Source organism: Trachurus japonicus, chromosome 1 (assembly GCF_045865225.1).
Source record: "Trachurus japonicus isolate A0001 chromosome 1, Traja_1.0".
NCBI classification, from domain to species: domain Eukaryota; kingdom Metazoa; phylum Chordata; class Actinopteri; order Carangiformes; family Carangidae; genus Trachurus; species Trachurus japonicus.
The window spans coordinates 36,803,726-36,820,596 of NC_140907.1; the positions used below are offsets into that span (position 1 = coordinate 36,803,726).

The following is a 16,871-nucleotide window of genomic DNA, read 5'->3' on the forward strand; positions in this document are numbered from 1 at the left end:
GAGATGCTGGCACTGTGTGATTTCGGAAATGTCGAGGAAGATATGCTACGTGATCAAATTGTTGAAAAAGCTTACAGTGGGCGCATACGTGAACGTTTGTTATTGGAAGACAGACTAACATTGAATAAAGCCATACAGATTGCAAACCAAGTGGAGTCCGCCGCACGTGATGCCAGTGCTTTCTCACAAAATGAAACGACAGTCCGGGAGATTAAAAAGTTTCCAAAGAGGGAAGGTGGACGTCCCAACAACACAAGTGGCCAAAACAAAGGTGAAACAAAGACTGTACACACACGAAAATGTTACAGATGTGGCTCAGATAAACACCTGGCAAATTCTACAAAATGTCCGGCTACAAACAAAGTATGCAAATCATGTGGAAAGACTGGTCACTTTGCAAAAGTGTGCAGATCAGGTCACAAACATGAAGTAGGGGAAGTCGTTATTCCCGAGCTGACTGTATTACATCTGCAAGGTTCTGCACCTGTAGAGAAGAAAATAATGTGTAAAGTGAAATTAGGCACATTCCCAAATATGCAGTCATGTGAGTTAATCGTGGATACTGGATCGTCAGTCTCCATATTGCCAGCCCATGTCTATGAGAACTCATTCAGCCACGTACCCCTGAGGAAAGCTGAGATCCCGCTGGTGACATTTTCAGGGCAGAGAATCCCAGTACTAGGTATACTGAACATACAAATACAACATGATGGACATTCTGCTCCCGCCTCCTTCTACATTGTGAAGTCAGGTTCACTACTGCTGGGGTTGGATTTAATCACAGCTCTGGACATTGTTATCATGGGAAATAAAGTGATGCCAAAAGCAGAACAAGAAATCAGGGAGATAACCATCACACCTCCATCTGCCAATACAGCCCCACCACTGCATACATGGGGCTGTGTGAAACATTTTGTGCACAAGGTTAAAGTCAGAGATGATGTGCAACCGGTGCAACAGAAATTAAGGAGGTTGCCGTTTACTGTGAGAGATGCTGTTTCTGCAGAGTTAAAGAACCTAATGGATGCCGACATCATCGAGAAAATCGATGCGTCTCCCTGGGTGTCACCGATCGTGGTGACTCAACGGAAGAATTCGACCAGAATACGCATGTGTGTGGACCTCAGGGAGCCCAACAAGGCTGTAGTGACTGATAGCTACCCCATTCCACACATGGAGGAGCTCTTTTCAGAGCTCAGAGGAGCAACCATGTTCTCTGCAATCGACCTTGCAAATGCTTATCACCAGGTTCCTCTACACGAGGACAGTAGAGATCTGACTGCTTTCATAACCCATGAGGGCTGTTCAGATACAAGCGAGTTTGTTATGGGCTCGCATCAGCGCCCTCAGCGTTTCAGAAGATGATGTCCATTGTGCTGCAAGGTCTACAGGGAGTTCAAGCGTATTTGGATGACATTATCGTTTACTCATCTGGCCGTGCTGAACATGAGAGACGCCTGAAAGCTGTGCTCCACAAGCTACAGGAAGCTGGTCTACGTCTGAATACAGAGAAATGCAAGTTCTATCAGGAAAAACTGACTTACCTGGGTCATACAATAACTAAAGATGGACTGCAGCCAAATGATGACCACATTGTGGCCATTCGTGATGCTCCAGCACCTGCGGATGCCACTTCCCTCAGATCTTTCCTGGGTCTGACTTCGTGGTACTCCAAGTTCATACAAAACTACGCAACTGTTGTGGAGCCAATGCGAGCGGTGCTACGTGACACTACATTCACATGGACTGATGATGCACAGAACAGTTTTCAGAAAGTAAAACAACTTATCACTGATAGTCCAGCACTCGCCATGTTTGACCCCTCACTTCCCACAATAGTTTCCACAGATGCCTCTGATTATGGCGTAGGTGGAGTTCTCACACAGATACACCCAGACACCTCCGAAAGAACAGTGGCATTTGCTTCTCGTTCCCTGAGTGCTACTGAGAGGAAATACTCAGTGGTGGAAAAAGAAGCTTTGGCTTGTGTCTGGGCTACAGAACGCTGGAGGACTTACTTATGGGGAACAAAATTCACCTTGCGAACTGATCATCAGGCTCTAACCACACTCCTGAATACAAAAGGCATGGGAAGGGCAGGAATGAGAGTAGCACGCTGGTCTGCCAGGCTACTCTGTTTCAATTATGACATTGTCTACAGACCTGGTAAACAGAACCAGGCAGCAGACTGCCTTTCTCGTTTGCCACTCCCAAGCAACCAGGACTGCTCCCCAGATATAGAACCAGAGACTGTGGCTGTTGTGTCTGTTCTCCTGATGGCAGTGCCCATGTCCGACTTTGCAGATGTCTGTTCTTCCTGCCCAGAGTTACGCCAGCTGCGTAGCTACATGACAAAGGGGTGGCCTGCAACCTCTAAAGGCCTGCCAGCCGACATGATGCCTTACTACCAGGTAAAAAATGAGCTGTCCATGCATGAGTCACTCATCATAAGAGGGAGCTACAGGTTAGTGGTGCCTGTACAGCTACGTTCACACATGGTGCACCTGGCACATGAGAGCCACCAAGGCATAGTCCGTACCAAGCAAAGACTCAGAGACTTGTATTGGTGGCCTAAGATGGATGTTCAGGTACAATCGGTCATCGCCACATGCATGCCCTGTCAGCTGAATGACAAATCCACAAGGACGGCACCTGCACCAATGACACCAGTTCCCCTGCCAGATGGACCCTGGCAAAAGCTGGCACTGGACATTGTTGGGCCATTTGAAACGGGTCCTGCTGACTGTAAATTTGCTATTACAATGTTAGATTATTATTCAAAGTGGCCAGAGGTTTGTTTTGCTCCACAGTGCACTACAGCTACAGTAATTCGTTTCATGAGCACTGTGTTCAGCCAAAAGGGAAACCCGGTAACTGTGGTAACAGATAATGGCCCTCAGTTTACCTCCTCAGAACTGTCCTCTTTCCTGAAAGAACGAGACATACAACACATCAGAACCACCATATACCATCCAGAAGGCAACGGGGCAGTGGAGAGGTTAAATAGAGTGTTGAAGGAAAGCATCCTTACTGCAGAGAGAGAGAAAGCTCCATGGAAAGCTCATATCACTGAGTTTCTCCAAATCTATAGAGCTACACCACATGCAACTACAGGTGTATCACCCTTCCAGCTCATGTATGGAAGAAGGATGAGAACCAAACTCTCTGTTCAACCAGAAGTCACAACTGCTCCAGACCTCACACTGAGAGACAGAGTAAAGAAGAAGCAGTTACACATGAAAACATACACTGATGCTAAGAGACATGCCAAGGCACCTAACCTGCACCCAGGGAGTCTTGTGCGTGTGAGAAACCCAGTGCATGTCAAGAAAGGAAAGCCCAAGTTCAGTGAGCCTTATCAAGTGATACAGCGGAAAGGACCACACAGCTACACGCTCACTGATGGTAAGACGTGGGATTCTTCTCACCTGTCAGTGTTGCCCGAGACATTCACTCTCCCAGCTGGAGAACCAAGGCCTGAGGAGCCTGCTCCAAGTAACCGTGTACCAAACAGGAGCCAACGGAACAGAAAACAGCCAGAGTGGCTCAAAGACTATGCTACTTGAAAGTACCTGAGTGCTTTATAAGCTGCCATAGAAAAAAGGTTTAAGATAGAAAACAAATAACAAATGTACTGTGGTAATGCAGTGTTCTTACTGTGTTCTGTTAATGGTTATACTGCAGTTGAAGTGACTTTCAGGTTTTCATTACAGTCGATACTTGCATTTGAAAACATCCTTTAAGATAGTCCCCATTTGGTTAGTGAAGAGGATGTAACACTTTTAAGAAAGGGGGAAATGTTGTGTTCTAAATGTTAATGCTATGCCAGGCCAGTAGGTGGCGATGCTATGTTTGTTCTGACTACAGGACTGAGGAAATGTTGTGTACGATATGCATGGGAAGAAGAAGTGTTGTGAAGGATAATGTTCGTGCTGAGTAAACGAAGCTGGAGACAACTCCTCTGTTCTAGTGTTTATTCCTAAGTGTTCAGTGAAACAACACGACAGACTAAACATCCACTTCATGGCACCGGGAAAGCAGCGGTGGTGGACGGCTACTCTCTCCTTGCTGCAAGATGGAGGAATATAGTAGTGGGGCAGATAAGCAAAATGATTTGGCCCCTTCACCAATTATCCTGCTCCACCTGGCGGTTCCTGCTCCATCCGGTGGTCCTGCTCCACCTGGCGGTCCTGCTCCATCCAGTGGTCCTGCTCCATCCTGGCGGCCCTGCTCCATCCGGCGGTTCCTGCTCCATCCTGGCGGCCCTGCTCCACCTGGCGGTTCCTGCTCCATCCTGGCGGCCCTGCTCCACCTGGCGGTTCCTGCTCCATCCTGGCGGCCCTGCTCCACCTGGCGGTTCCTGCTCCATCCGGCGGCCCTGCTCCATCCAGAGGTCCTGCTCCATCCAGAGGTCCTGCTCCACCTTTCTTTATTTTTTGTGTCATTAGTCATGTTTCCATCCAAAGTGATTCGAATTACTGGGAAATGCGCATTAAAAGAAATTCGAATCGTGTGTGTTTCCATCTACGGACTTTGCCCCCCCCCCCCCCCCGACGGATTGACGGTCTGATTTGAACACATTAGCGCGATGTAGCGCATATGCTTATTACCTTCATAACGCGACCTGTGTGTGTGTGTGTGTGTGTGTGTGAGAGAGAGAGAGAGAGAGAGAGAGAGAGAGAGAGAGAGGCCACAGACTTTATTAATGATAAACGCTGGATGCGTTGGTTGATAAGTTTGGTTTTTACTGAGGAGGAACTATGAAGAACTGCAGTAACATCATTATGAAGGTGTGTGGGGGCTTTTATTTTGCCGTGGCGGTGCCACAATTAATTACATGTAGTGAAACCCTGATGTTGTCTTGTGAGTGAACTGAAACACGGGAGCAGATGGGGTGAAAGTGGCTACGTCACTTAATTCGCATACAGCTTTTTCCATCCCATTCGAATCAACCAAAACCCGGCCATAGCGAGCGTATTTCAGTTTGTGCGAATCAGGGGATTTTAATTCGAATCACGGCGTTTCCATCATCATTTTTCGATGCGATACATCTCGATGCGCATCTAAACAGCTGATGGAAACGCACTTATTGTCGTGAGCTACTGGACTAATTTGAATTTCCCTACTAGGGATGAATAAAGTATTCTCTACTCTACTCTATGAGACATTTCAGTAGAGTCTAAATTTAAAACTTGTTGCATGGCTTTTCTTTTCCTTTCCTTTGTTCTCTTTATTCCTAAATAAATAAATAAATCTCCACCTTGTTTTTTCTCCTGTCTCCTGTAGGACAGACTCACCTGTATGGCGTTTTTACCTGCTGCTCTTTGGAGCTGTAGTTCCTCTCCCGGCCTGTAGTTCTCCTCTCGGCCTGTGGGGGCAGCAGAGAGCCGACACCGTGGAGCTGTAGTTCTCCTCCCGGCCTGTAGTTCCTCTCCCGGCCTGCGGGGGCAGCAGAGAGCCGGCAGACTTAAAGTAGCCGCCGTGTGACCGTTTCCTGTTGTACATGAGCGCTGTGAGCGGGCACCAGGTGAGTGTAAACGGGGGGTTTACGTGTTGTTTTCTAACACCGGTTTACCTGTAGTCTGTCTCTCGGACGGACCGGTGATAGACCGACTCACACCGGACCGGTCAGCTCGCGCAGAGCCCCGCCGGTAACGGTTAGCTCCGGAGCTAGCCGCCGCTAAGCTAACGGTATGAATGAAAACATGAGTCTGAAGCTAACACATGCTAAAGCTACACCGCTGCTGCTGTTGCCCTGGTGATTACAGTTGATTTATCGACTTTTATTTTATCTCATCGAGTCTGAAGGATGTCTGGGTTGTTTTAATGAGTTTGTAGCCGCAGACAAACAGATAATAAAGTTGTTTTTTAGATAAATAGATGAAACTTTATTGATCCTGAGGGCAGATTCACAGTGGTCAGCTGCTCCAACACAGTAAAAAAACACACACACACACACACACACACACACACACACACACACACACACACACACACACACACACACACACACACACACACACAAGAGAAACCAAAGCAAAGACGGTTTATAAACCAAGACCTTTCATGACGAGTCAGCTTCCTGTATGCATGTCACTAGGCTTCTGCACGGCCACGCCCCTTTAGAGAGACCAGAGGCAGCTTGGAGTGTATTGATTCCTATGGGACAATTTAATGTGAACACCGATTATGATCGGGCCTTTCTCCCCACGGTCACTGAAGCAAATTTTGGACTCATTTTTCACAAGCCACATCTCTTCTGAACAGTTTGACACCAAAATGGTAATTTTCAGACGGAGAGATCCGGAGAAAATCCACTTTGTTCAAGACCTGTCTCTGTCTCTACGACACACTCTCGCGAGATTTGGCACAGATCTCCTAGGCAACGTCAAACAAACGGCCGCGAACTCCCGTGAAAATGATTTAAATTATTTTTGGCATGCTAAATATTACTGTTAGTAGTGTAAATATTTAATGTTATCATAAGAAAATATAAATATCTCACTTTCATCTACCTAAAAATTGTATAAATCCACACACACGTTCACAGACGAGGTGGGGTGACGGTTGGCCACGCCCACTTAGAGAGACAGGAAGTGTATACCATTTCATATCATTGGAGCAGCCGCTCATGGAGTATCTTTCCATTTATTGAATATCTTTGACCAAAGTTAAATACCGTAATAACTTTGATAAAACGTTTTTTTAAAGTATGATAACAGTCAGCAGCAGTCTATTGTTGAATGTGCTCTATACACTTAAGCCCAGATGTATTCATACTCCTGTCAAACACAAGGAATTTCTTAATACTTCCAGTTACAGATCAGTATTTCACATCAACAGGACCCAGAGGAAACTCTGGAGCCACGACCAGTTTATTAAAGTAAAGTTACACTATTAAAGGTGTTTTATTTAAACGTTGACACAAAATTACCATGTCCAACATTATTCATACCCCAGACAAGTGATACCAAGACAGGATGTTGAACAAACCGTTCTCTGTTTAAAAGTGTTTAAAGTTATTTTTCAATATTTCTGGTGGATTCTTTTAACCAGTTTTCTGACTATAAAAGTTGACTTGCTTGTGACATTTCAGTAATTTTCATGTCAATGCGAGACTTGTCAATGGCAAAGACCAGAAGCTCCTTGAGGACTCAAAAGCTCACAGTGTAAATGTCAGAAAGGAGGGAAAAGGAAACAAAAAGGAGACGGTGAAGTACCAAACATTGAACACAGTGAAAACCCTCAAAGGATGTGGTGGAGAGTCGGTCGTGTCACCTCGGCTGGTCAGAGAGAGTGCGAGTGTTGTGACGACGTATTCTGGGCCTGAGTGTAAATATCTGTGGTTGTGTCTCCTCAGGCGGCACCATGGACATCAGACCGAACCACACCATCTACATCAACAACGTCAACGACAGAGTCAAGAAAGAAGGTGAGAAGGAGAGAAGGAGGCTCATCAACCAGTTGAGCAGTTATTGTATTTACCTGAACCCTCTTTTAGTCTAGTGAATCCTAAACTAAATACTAACAGGTTTGGATTGCTCAATAAAGACCAGTGTTGGGTACTTTACTTTTAATATTAAATATTATGTATTGTTATAGTTACTAGTTTCTTTCCTCAAAAAGAAACAGAGTTACTACATTATAAACCAGGGAAAGTAACTATTGTATTACTTTTAAAAAAAAAAAAAAAGATCAAATATGTTAAATTACTTGGACTCACCCCCCAACTTTCTGTTTATCAGGAACTAACCAACTCACTCACTCAGTATCCCTCCGCCTGTGTGGAGGAATACTGAGTGGGTTGGTTGAACTACACTACACTTCAACAGGTGTGTTATTATTTAGTGATGGGAATTCTTGAGTCAAGTAACGAAGCATCTTATTGTCAGAGGGAAACAGTAACTTTTTTTGGTAACTGTTATTGAAAAAGTTTATTTTATTTGTGTATTAATTGGACATGAAAAAACAATGCGGATAAAAATGCACTGGAGTTAGCATTGTTGCTAAGAACAGAGAACAGACATGAAAGCAGATAAACAGAAACTCAACAGATAAAGCGAAACACAGAGACAAAGAAGTACAATAAAGTGCTGTAACGACAGAAGTGCTTTACATTACAAAGGTGCAGTGTTATTTATTTTTTATTTTAATGTTTATTTAACAAGGACGATACACACAACATTGCCACAAAAAATGGAAAATGCGATGCATACAAGGAATAGGTACCATGAATAAATAAACACAGCTGCAAAAACACACAGTTAAATTTAGCATTAAACATTAGTAAAGTGCTGTATTGACAATGACTTGAGAGAAGTTAATGTTCACATTTCTGCTGCTGCTTGAGCCAGTGTTTGACTTTAACACTTTTACACATCAATTTTTTTTTAAATTATTATTATTATAATTTTTTAAATTCTAGGCTTATGTTTGCGCTGAAGGAAAGCTCTTGGTCTCATTGTACATGTGTATAGTGACAATAAAGGCATTCTATTCTATTCTATTAAGATTAACAGTGAGTGCAAGTTTTAATTAAGTGGTGTTTGTCTGTAGCAACGTTATGTTATTTTATAACGGTGTTATTCCATCACTGATCAAGATGAATAACTTATAAATTATCCTGTGTGTGTCCTTCAGAGCTGAAGCGGTCGCTGTACGCGCTCTTCTCTCAGTTCGGTCAGATCATCGACATCGTGGCCCTGAAGACGATGAGGATGAGGGGTCAGGCCTTCGTGGTGTTCAAGGAGCTGGCGGCCGCCACCAACGCCCTGAGGCAGCTGCAGGGTTTCCCCTTCTACAACAAGCCCATGGTACGGATAGATAGGTAGATAGATAGATGGATAGATGGATAGATGGATAGATGGATGGATAGATAGATAGATAGATAGATAGATAGATAGATAGATGGATAGATGGATAGATGGATAGATGGATAGATGGATGGATAGATAGATAGATAGATAGATAGATAGATAGATAGATAGATAGATAGATAGATAGATAGATAGATAGATAGATGGATAGATCAGCTTTATTTCGGTGTCACTCCGCAACACACAATAAAAATCCAGAGACACTATAAAAATACAATATTCATTACAAAATTACCCGTTCCCCCTTGACAAAATGAAAAGTGTTGGGGAGAGACACCAACTAATAAAATCGAATAAAAACGCACATTATAGTACCATACAAACAAAAAACAAAACAAAACAATTGTTTTATGAACTGGAACTCATGAAAGACGGTCTTCTATTGAGGATGAGGTGGCAGGCTTTGGCACATTCGTTAATGCAGTGTTTGTTTGCCAGCTAAAATTACACACAATTTATTCATATCATCAAGATCATTAAAATTAAAATAGGATTTAGAAAGTGTACGAAATAGATCAGCACGAATGTCCGTATAAGTAACACAGTGCAAAAGAACATGGGCTTCAGGTTCAGGTTACTTTATTGATACCCAAGGGTAAACTAGTTTTGCAGTCAAGAGTTAAACAAGCAACAGAAAACGAACAATCAAATCAGAAATGGGACATTTAAAAAGAACACATACACATAAAACAAGAGACAGCTTCAGGCTCGACAGAAAGTGCTGCAGATCATGAAATAAATATAAGAAGTAAAAAACATGAAGCTAAAAAAGAGTTAAAAACACCAAGAGCAAAATTTCCTACAAGTTTAGAATAAATAAAAGCAATGAGATAAAAAGGGGATACACATCATGCTCCGAAAAGTGACATGTGCAGCTTTTGTGCAAACTACAGCTTGTTTACCAGTGTTACTGCAGCTGGGACAAAGCTGTTTTTGTAACGTTTTGTTCTACAAAATGGGACTGAAAACCTTCGTCCAGAGGGAAGAAGCTGGAACTCACTGTGCAGGGGATGCAAACTGTCATTTACTGTAAAATGGTCGTAACTATCCGCTGTAACTGTTTGGTGTACAGGGAAGAGGGGTTCAGCTGTGGCTCATCTACAGTATCAGCTTACTTGACCATTTCACAATTTGATTCAATGCGTTCTTGTTTTTAGTAGAAAGGCTTCCAAACCATGACGCCAAGGAAAAGGATAAAATAGACTCAATAAAAGCACGATAAAATAGAATTGTCATGGTTCTGTCTACATTCCAGTAAGACAGTTTTCTCAGACAGTGCAAACGCTGTTGTCCTTTTTAACACAAAACTTCACAGTTTTCTAGAAAGTTCAATTTAAAATCAATGATAGCCCCAAGGTATTTGTAGGATTCCACACATTCCACTGACTGACCTCTTATGTTTTGTGGCATCATGTGTGTGTTGTGGCATCATTTGTTTGCTTCTGATTCCTGATTCCTGTCCTGTCCTGTCCTGTGCTTCCAGAGGATCCAGTACGCCAAGACCGACTCCGAGGTCATCGCCAAGGTGAAGGGCACCTACGGCGACAAGAAGGAGAAGAAGGAGAAGAAGAAGAAAGCCGGCGGCGAACCGGCGTCGAACCTCGCCAAGAAACCAGCTGTGGTGAGTGGCCACGGCCGTCCATACTGATCAATACTCTATAACATCAAGACCTCGATCAATGAGCAGGAAGAAGGAAGTAAAGACTGTCGTTGTCGTTGTTGTTGTTGTGTTCACAGGGATCAGCTGTTCCTGCGCTGTCACCGGCCGTCCAGGTAAGACTGAACTCTAAAACCTGTCCAACTGAACAAAGACGTTTATACGCCGCCAGCTCTCAGCAGAATTTATCTAAAACATTCATAAACTCACCACATGCAGTCAAACACAAGGATATTTAAATTACTATACAGCACAACTCTAATAGGTTAAATATTATATATATTATATTATAATTATTATAATGATGATAATAATTATAATGATGATAATTATTATAATGATGATAATAATTATACATTTTATTTCTGATGTGCTTTTCATAAAAAAGATTGTTTGTATGTAGCCTATTGTTGAACATAAATAAAGTTCAAACAAAGAAAAAAGACTGACAGTAGGAAAGAAAGACAGACAAAGAAAGAAAGAAAGAGACAGACAGACAGAAAGAAAGAAAGAAAGAAAGAAAGAAACGGACAGACAGAAAGAAAGAGACAGAAAGAAAGAAAGAAAGGAGACAGACAGAAAGAAAGAAAGAAACAGACAGAAAGAAAGAGACAGAAAGAAAGAAAGGAGACAGACAGAAAGAAAGAAAGGAGACAGAAAGAAAGAAAGAGAGAGAGACTAACAGACAGTAAGAAAGAGACTAACAGACAGTAAGAAAGACAGAAAGAAAGAGACAGACAGAAAGAAAGAAAGAGACTAACAGACAGTAAGAAAGAAAGAGACAGACAGACAGAAAGAAAGAAAGAGACTAACAGACAGTAAGAAAGAAAGAGACAGACAGAAAGAAAGAAAGAGACTAACAGACAGTAAGAAAGAAAGAAAGAAAGGGACAGACAGAAAGAAAGAGACAGACAGACAGAAAGAAAGAAACAAACAAAGAAACAAAGAAAGAGACAGACAGTAAGAAAGAAAGACAGAAAGAAAAAAAATCTCAGAGTGCTACAAAGTTAAAAGCAAAGTATAAAAACACACAAAAACAACAAAATTAGTACCACAGATATGAGTATTAGCAGTCATGGGCCGTTCTGAACGGCATTTTAACCTTTGTCCATTATTGACAGTCGTTTTTAAACATGTGATTGAATCACTGGGAGCTGATAACCAATGACTGGTGATCACACATGAACTCTGACAACGTACAAGACAACATGTCTGACGCTGTACAACAACACATTCAACAATGACTTCAGCACCGGAGCTCTTTTGACAAACTTGGAAAACTACAGATTGAGTCAGAGTTGTTTTAGAGGTAAATTCATGCAACACCGTTGATGCGCGTTGCCTTCAGGGACAGTTTTTCATCATCAGTCTCTGTATTTCCCTCTGAAACAACTCTGTGTGGTAACGTTGTGTTATTATCTCATAGCGTGGTGAATGTGTTACTGGTCACACATGCGCGAGTAGATGAGAAATTTACTCGCAATGTCACAAATTTTAGTTGTAAAATGCGAGCATTTAGTCGCAGTCTGGAGCCCTGGATGCAGCTCATTTGTACTCAGACATCAGATATTCTATATAAAGGACACATAGATATGTATCAGAGGGTCGGCGGTTCGAATCCCGCTCTGTCCCAGTCGCTGCCGTAGTGTCCTTGGGCAAGACACCTTACCCACCTTGCCCCGTGTGGATGTGTATGAATGTTTGGTGGTGGTCGGAGGGTCCGTTTGGCGCGAATTGGCAGCCACGCTTCCGTCAGTCTGCCCCAGGGCAGCTGTGGCTACACACGTAGCTTACCACCACCGGTGTGAATGTGTATGAATGAATAATGGTTACTGTAAAGCGCTTTGGGTATCGTGAAAAAAGCGCTATATAAAATGTAAACCATTATCATTATTATTATACAGTGTAAAAACAGGTTCACAAGTCAAAGTAAAGGTCTTATATCAAATTCCTCGTTTAGTTTGTTGGGGGTGAAGGTACCTAAAACACACATGCTGTCAGCTTTTATCCAGTAAACATTGAACTTCTTGTGTGTCTCCTCAGGTGCCGGACAACCCTCCCAACTACATCCTGTTCCTTAGCAACCTGCCGGAGGAGACCAACGAGATGATGCTGTCCATGCTGTTCAACCAGTGAGTAGCTGCGTTTCCATTACAGATTTTCACAAAATGCAGGGATGCAAACAGCGCGCCGAAAAGCGAAACTCGCTTTTTTTCATGACCAATTAGGTGACTTGTGTGAATCGTTCAGATCCGAAGAGTTTTTGGTTTTGGGAGGGGAGGGGGGGGGGTCTCAGTGTCTCAGCTGGGGTCAGTAAAATGTTTTTCTAACAGGCTGACAGTGACAATCACGTGAAACTGAGGCGAACTCATTCATGGTCTCTGATTATACTGATAACAGCCGACCTCCAATGTAGACGCACGACATGTCGCTCATTAAAGCGGCGCGTATCCGCGTGCAGTCGGTGCGACGGCGACGCCGTTTTTCCCCCCGTGCATGTCATGGATGTATTATATTAACGGTGCATGTCCATGGAGCTGTGCGCCGCGGACATGCACGGTTCCCTACGTTGCTGTGTCAGGCAGGTGTTTCCACGGAGCTCTGCCCCGTTTCAGAGCTGAAGGAAGCCCTAAGTGGAAAGACGTTGCCTCCACGATGTAGATTGTGTTCAATTAAAGTGAAACGAGCACATTATATATATGTCCATTACACACTGAATGAAACATCCCATGTCTTTATTTATTGAGTTTATTTTAATAGTAATAATTCTGACTAACATTCAGTGAAGACCTAAAATTCAGTATCTCCAAAATTGAAATATTGCAAAGGATCTTTTTTTTTTTTTTTTTTTTTTTTTTTGAAAATTCTTTTTATTGAACATTTTCAAAACTACAACAGTCCAGTACAGTGCATACAAATTATAGATAAAGAATGCAGCAAATCCAAAACATGTTCCACAGCAGTGATCTCAAAAGTCCTTGTTCTGTCCCACTTCTCATCCAATTGCACCCTGCGTTCCCAGGTATTTCAGCACTTTGTCAAACTTTTTCGTAAAGAGGTCATTCAGACCGTTGATACGAAATCTTAGTCTTTCCGAAGAGATATAATCTGATATCAATGACTTCCACAGATGTATTGAAGGAGGTTCATCTCCTACCCATTTGGTCATAACAGCCTTTCGACCCAACATAAGCAAAAATTGTACAGTGTCCTTATGTGATCTTATTGATACAGGAATATATCCCAGTAAACACAATATTGGAATGGGCAGTAGTTGCTGATTAATTATCACACTAACCTCAGAGCAGCAAAGGATCTTTTTTTAAAAAAGCATTTTTAATATAGAAATGTTGGCCTTCTGAAAACTATGTCTATAATCAATCAATCAATACTTGGTTGGGGGGTTGAACTACTGGAACTTGACTTTTCCATGATATTGTAATGTAATCATTTGTTAATGGTGAGCACCAGACAATTCCTCTCTTTTTTGGTCCTGACCCGTTTGCATCCCTGAAAATGAAAGCGATATTTCTGAAACTGAGACTGGCCCGCACTCACACCACCTCCAACCCAAGCTGCTCAAGCACGGTCGCCTCCGTTGATATAGAGGGATTATTTGTTTACCAACACGGCGGATGTGCGCTTTAACCTGACTGCAGAAAGAACGGAGCCTTTTAAACACCAGCGGTGATGAGGTGGTTGTGTCCACACACCCGTACTGGTTTATGTGACTAGAGGGGACATGTTGGCACAGGAGGGAGTGGAGCGTGGATGCGAGCCAATCTCCTTCAACCATGCACAGAAAAGGGTAATGATAGAAAAGGTTTTTCTAATTTAATGCCCAGGTCAGCAATGCATGACAATAAACATGTGGTTCATTTGTCCCCTCAAGTTACATAAACCAACACAGTGTGGACACACACACAACTCCAGTGACGCCGGTGACGTGTAGAAAAGCGAAAAAAGTGTTTCCATTACACTTTTGCGATACACGTTTGTATCGATACGTCTCAAAAACCACCTCATGAGAGCGTAAAAACGTTTTAGCGATATTTGAGAGTTTTTTTTCAAAATGTAGGCGTTTCCATTACCAGTTTTTAATTTCGATATTTGTGACCCGTTCCATCAAAATGAGTCGGAAGTCGCAACGTTCTATTTTTAGATAATCAGCTGATAACACGGAAAACCCATAGAAAATCAAAAAAAATGTTTTACCCTAATTTCAAAGCAATGACATTCAAAACCAATCTCCCAAAGTTTCACAGTCCAGATAATTGAGAAAAGGCACGAAAATGATGATTAAAGTAGACCTGCAACTTAAACCCTCTGAAAATGAGTGTTGCATCGGTGCAAAACATGAAATATCTTCTGAACCGTTCATGATAGAGACGAGCTGTAAACTGCATCTGAATCGCGGGATTCTCCGCTTTCCGACGGTCATTGAATGGTGCCTCTATGACAGGAAGGGACGGGTACAGAAACAGATGCTAAACCGAGTAGCATCGACGCTAACAGACCGTAGCACCGATGCTAACGGAGCGTAGCATCGATGCTAAACCGAGTAGCATCGATGCTAACAGAGTGTAGCATCGATGCTAACCCGAACGTACACGCTTGCACATGTTTTATAAAATGTCAACAAAACATGACAACTTCTGAACCGTTTATGATAGAAACGAGCTGTAAAAAGCATCTGAATTGTGAGATTCTCTGCTTTCCGAGGGTCATTGAATGCTGCCTCTATGACAACAAGGGACCGTATAGGGAGCGTGTAATCACGTGGTACAGGAACAGATGCCAGAGTCACTGGCAAAAACTTTAACTGCTATTTTCTCAGGTTTTAGAACAGAATAAGAGAGTAGGAGATCGTAATTCAAATGGCCACATCTCGAAAACCATCAAATGTATGACTCTGACTAGGGTATCATTTTAAAGCTTATTTTCTAATCTTTCCATTGATACCAAAATCTCAACTTTGAAATTTGGGTCACTGTGACTCATTTTGATGGATCGGGTCGCATTTAGGTTTTGCGCATTTCAATAATAATGGGTAATGGAAACGCACCTAGTGACGACGCCTTCACTGTCGCTGCCCGTTAGCAGTCTGGTGTGTCTCTCTCTCTCTCTCTGTGTGTGTGTGTGTGTGTGTGTGTGTGTGTGAATTAAATTGTGTTGTGTTGTGTGCGTCAGGTTCCCGGGGTTCAAAGAGGTGCGTCTGGTCCCGGGGAAACACGACATCTCCTTCGTGGAGTTTGAGAGCGACACGCAGGCGGGCGTGGCCAAAGACGCGCTGCAGGGCTTCAGGATCACCGCCACCTGCGCCATGAAGATCACCTACGCCAAGAAGTAGAAGAAGAAGTAGTTCCTGTTTCTGACGCCGACAGAGACTCTGGGGGGGGAGGAGGTTTTTTGTAAATCGTGTGAACTGTTTATTTAGGTTTTTTTGTTTTGTTTTGTTTTGTTTTTTTAGTCGATGACGTCTGACTGGGCCGAGAGGAAATTCTCTGGCCTCCATCTTCTTTTGTAAAATAAAAAATAAAAGACTTTTACACAAATTTTTACCTCGTGAGTTTTTACACAGGTTGAAAACAAAAGGGTTAGGGTCAAACTTGTACATGTTGTTTAAACGGTGATCAGAGACTCTGAGGCCGAGGGCACTGGACTACGAAGGGAGTTAAAGGACAATTCCAGGCAAATTCAACTCGGGGCTGTATGTTCCTAACATTTTAGGTCTAAAAGAAGGAATCTGAAGGTTTTCAGTTTAATTGCTCCTGTTTTGCGGTAGTTGTGTCTGTCCCCGCATCGCCACGGCAGCGATGAATGGGAGCGGATGGAAGTTCTGCTGCTTAGGCTGTTTCCATCCCTCAAAGCCACAGACAGCGTCAGATGGCGACTCAAACATGCACCCAGAAGTTTATTTACTTCAAGCAAGTCCAAAGTTGATATTCCTGTGTTTATGACACAAACGGGAGCTTCCCACTGCACCTGAACACACCGAGCACGGCAACTGGGTCTCAACTCCGCAAGACTTTGAATTAGATCTAGTTTTACAAACATGTCGTCTTGTTGAAGTAAAGTCCGAAAATTCCTTCCGAGGGGCCGCTGTTCCAAATGTGTTTTATTTTGAAAATTGACCGGATTCTCTCGTGGTTTGACTTCCTGCCCGGCTTGACACGATCGCGCCGCGGGGACAGCAGAGCACCATTATTGGGTTACACAACCCTTGTAGTGAAACAAGAAATACCCTTGTATCTATAGATATCGTGCTTTGGTCATGTTTTTCCATATCTCAAACTGGATTTTTGGGAGAACCAAGGATTATTTCCAGGCAGAAATCA

At 42.9% G+C, this 16,871-nt stretch overlaps 1 protein-coding gene across 1 annotated transcript; it reads left to right on the forward strand.

Moving 5' to 3' along the window:
- Positions 1-5,451: 5,451 nt before the first annotated feature.
- snrpb2 (small nuclear ribonucleoprotein polypeptide B2) lies at positions 5,452-16,096 on the forward strand. The gene is made up of 7 exons (XM_085786911.1): positions 5,452-5,527; positions 7,361-7,432; positions 8,641-8,813; positions 10,360-10,497; positions 10,614-10,649; positions 12,577-12,665; positions 15,724-16,096. The coding sequence occupies exons 2-7, from the start codon at positions 7,369-7,371 to the stop codon at positions 15,881-15,883; spliced, it is 660 nt and encodes a 219-aa protein (XP_085643037.1). The 5' UTR covers positions 5,452-5,527; positions 7,361-7,368; the 3' UTR covers positions 15,884-16,096.
- Positions 16,097-16,871: the final 775 nt, after the last annotated feature.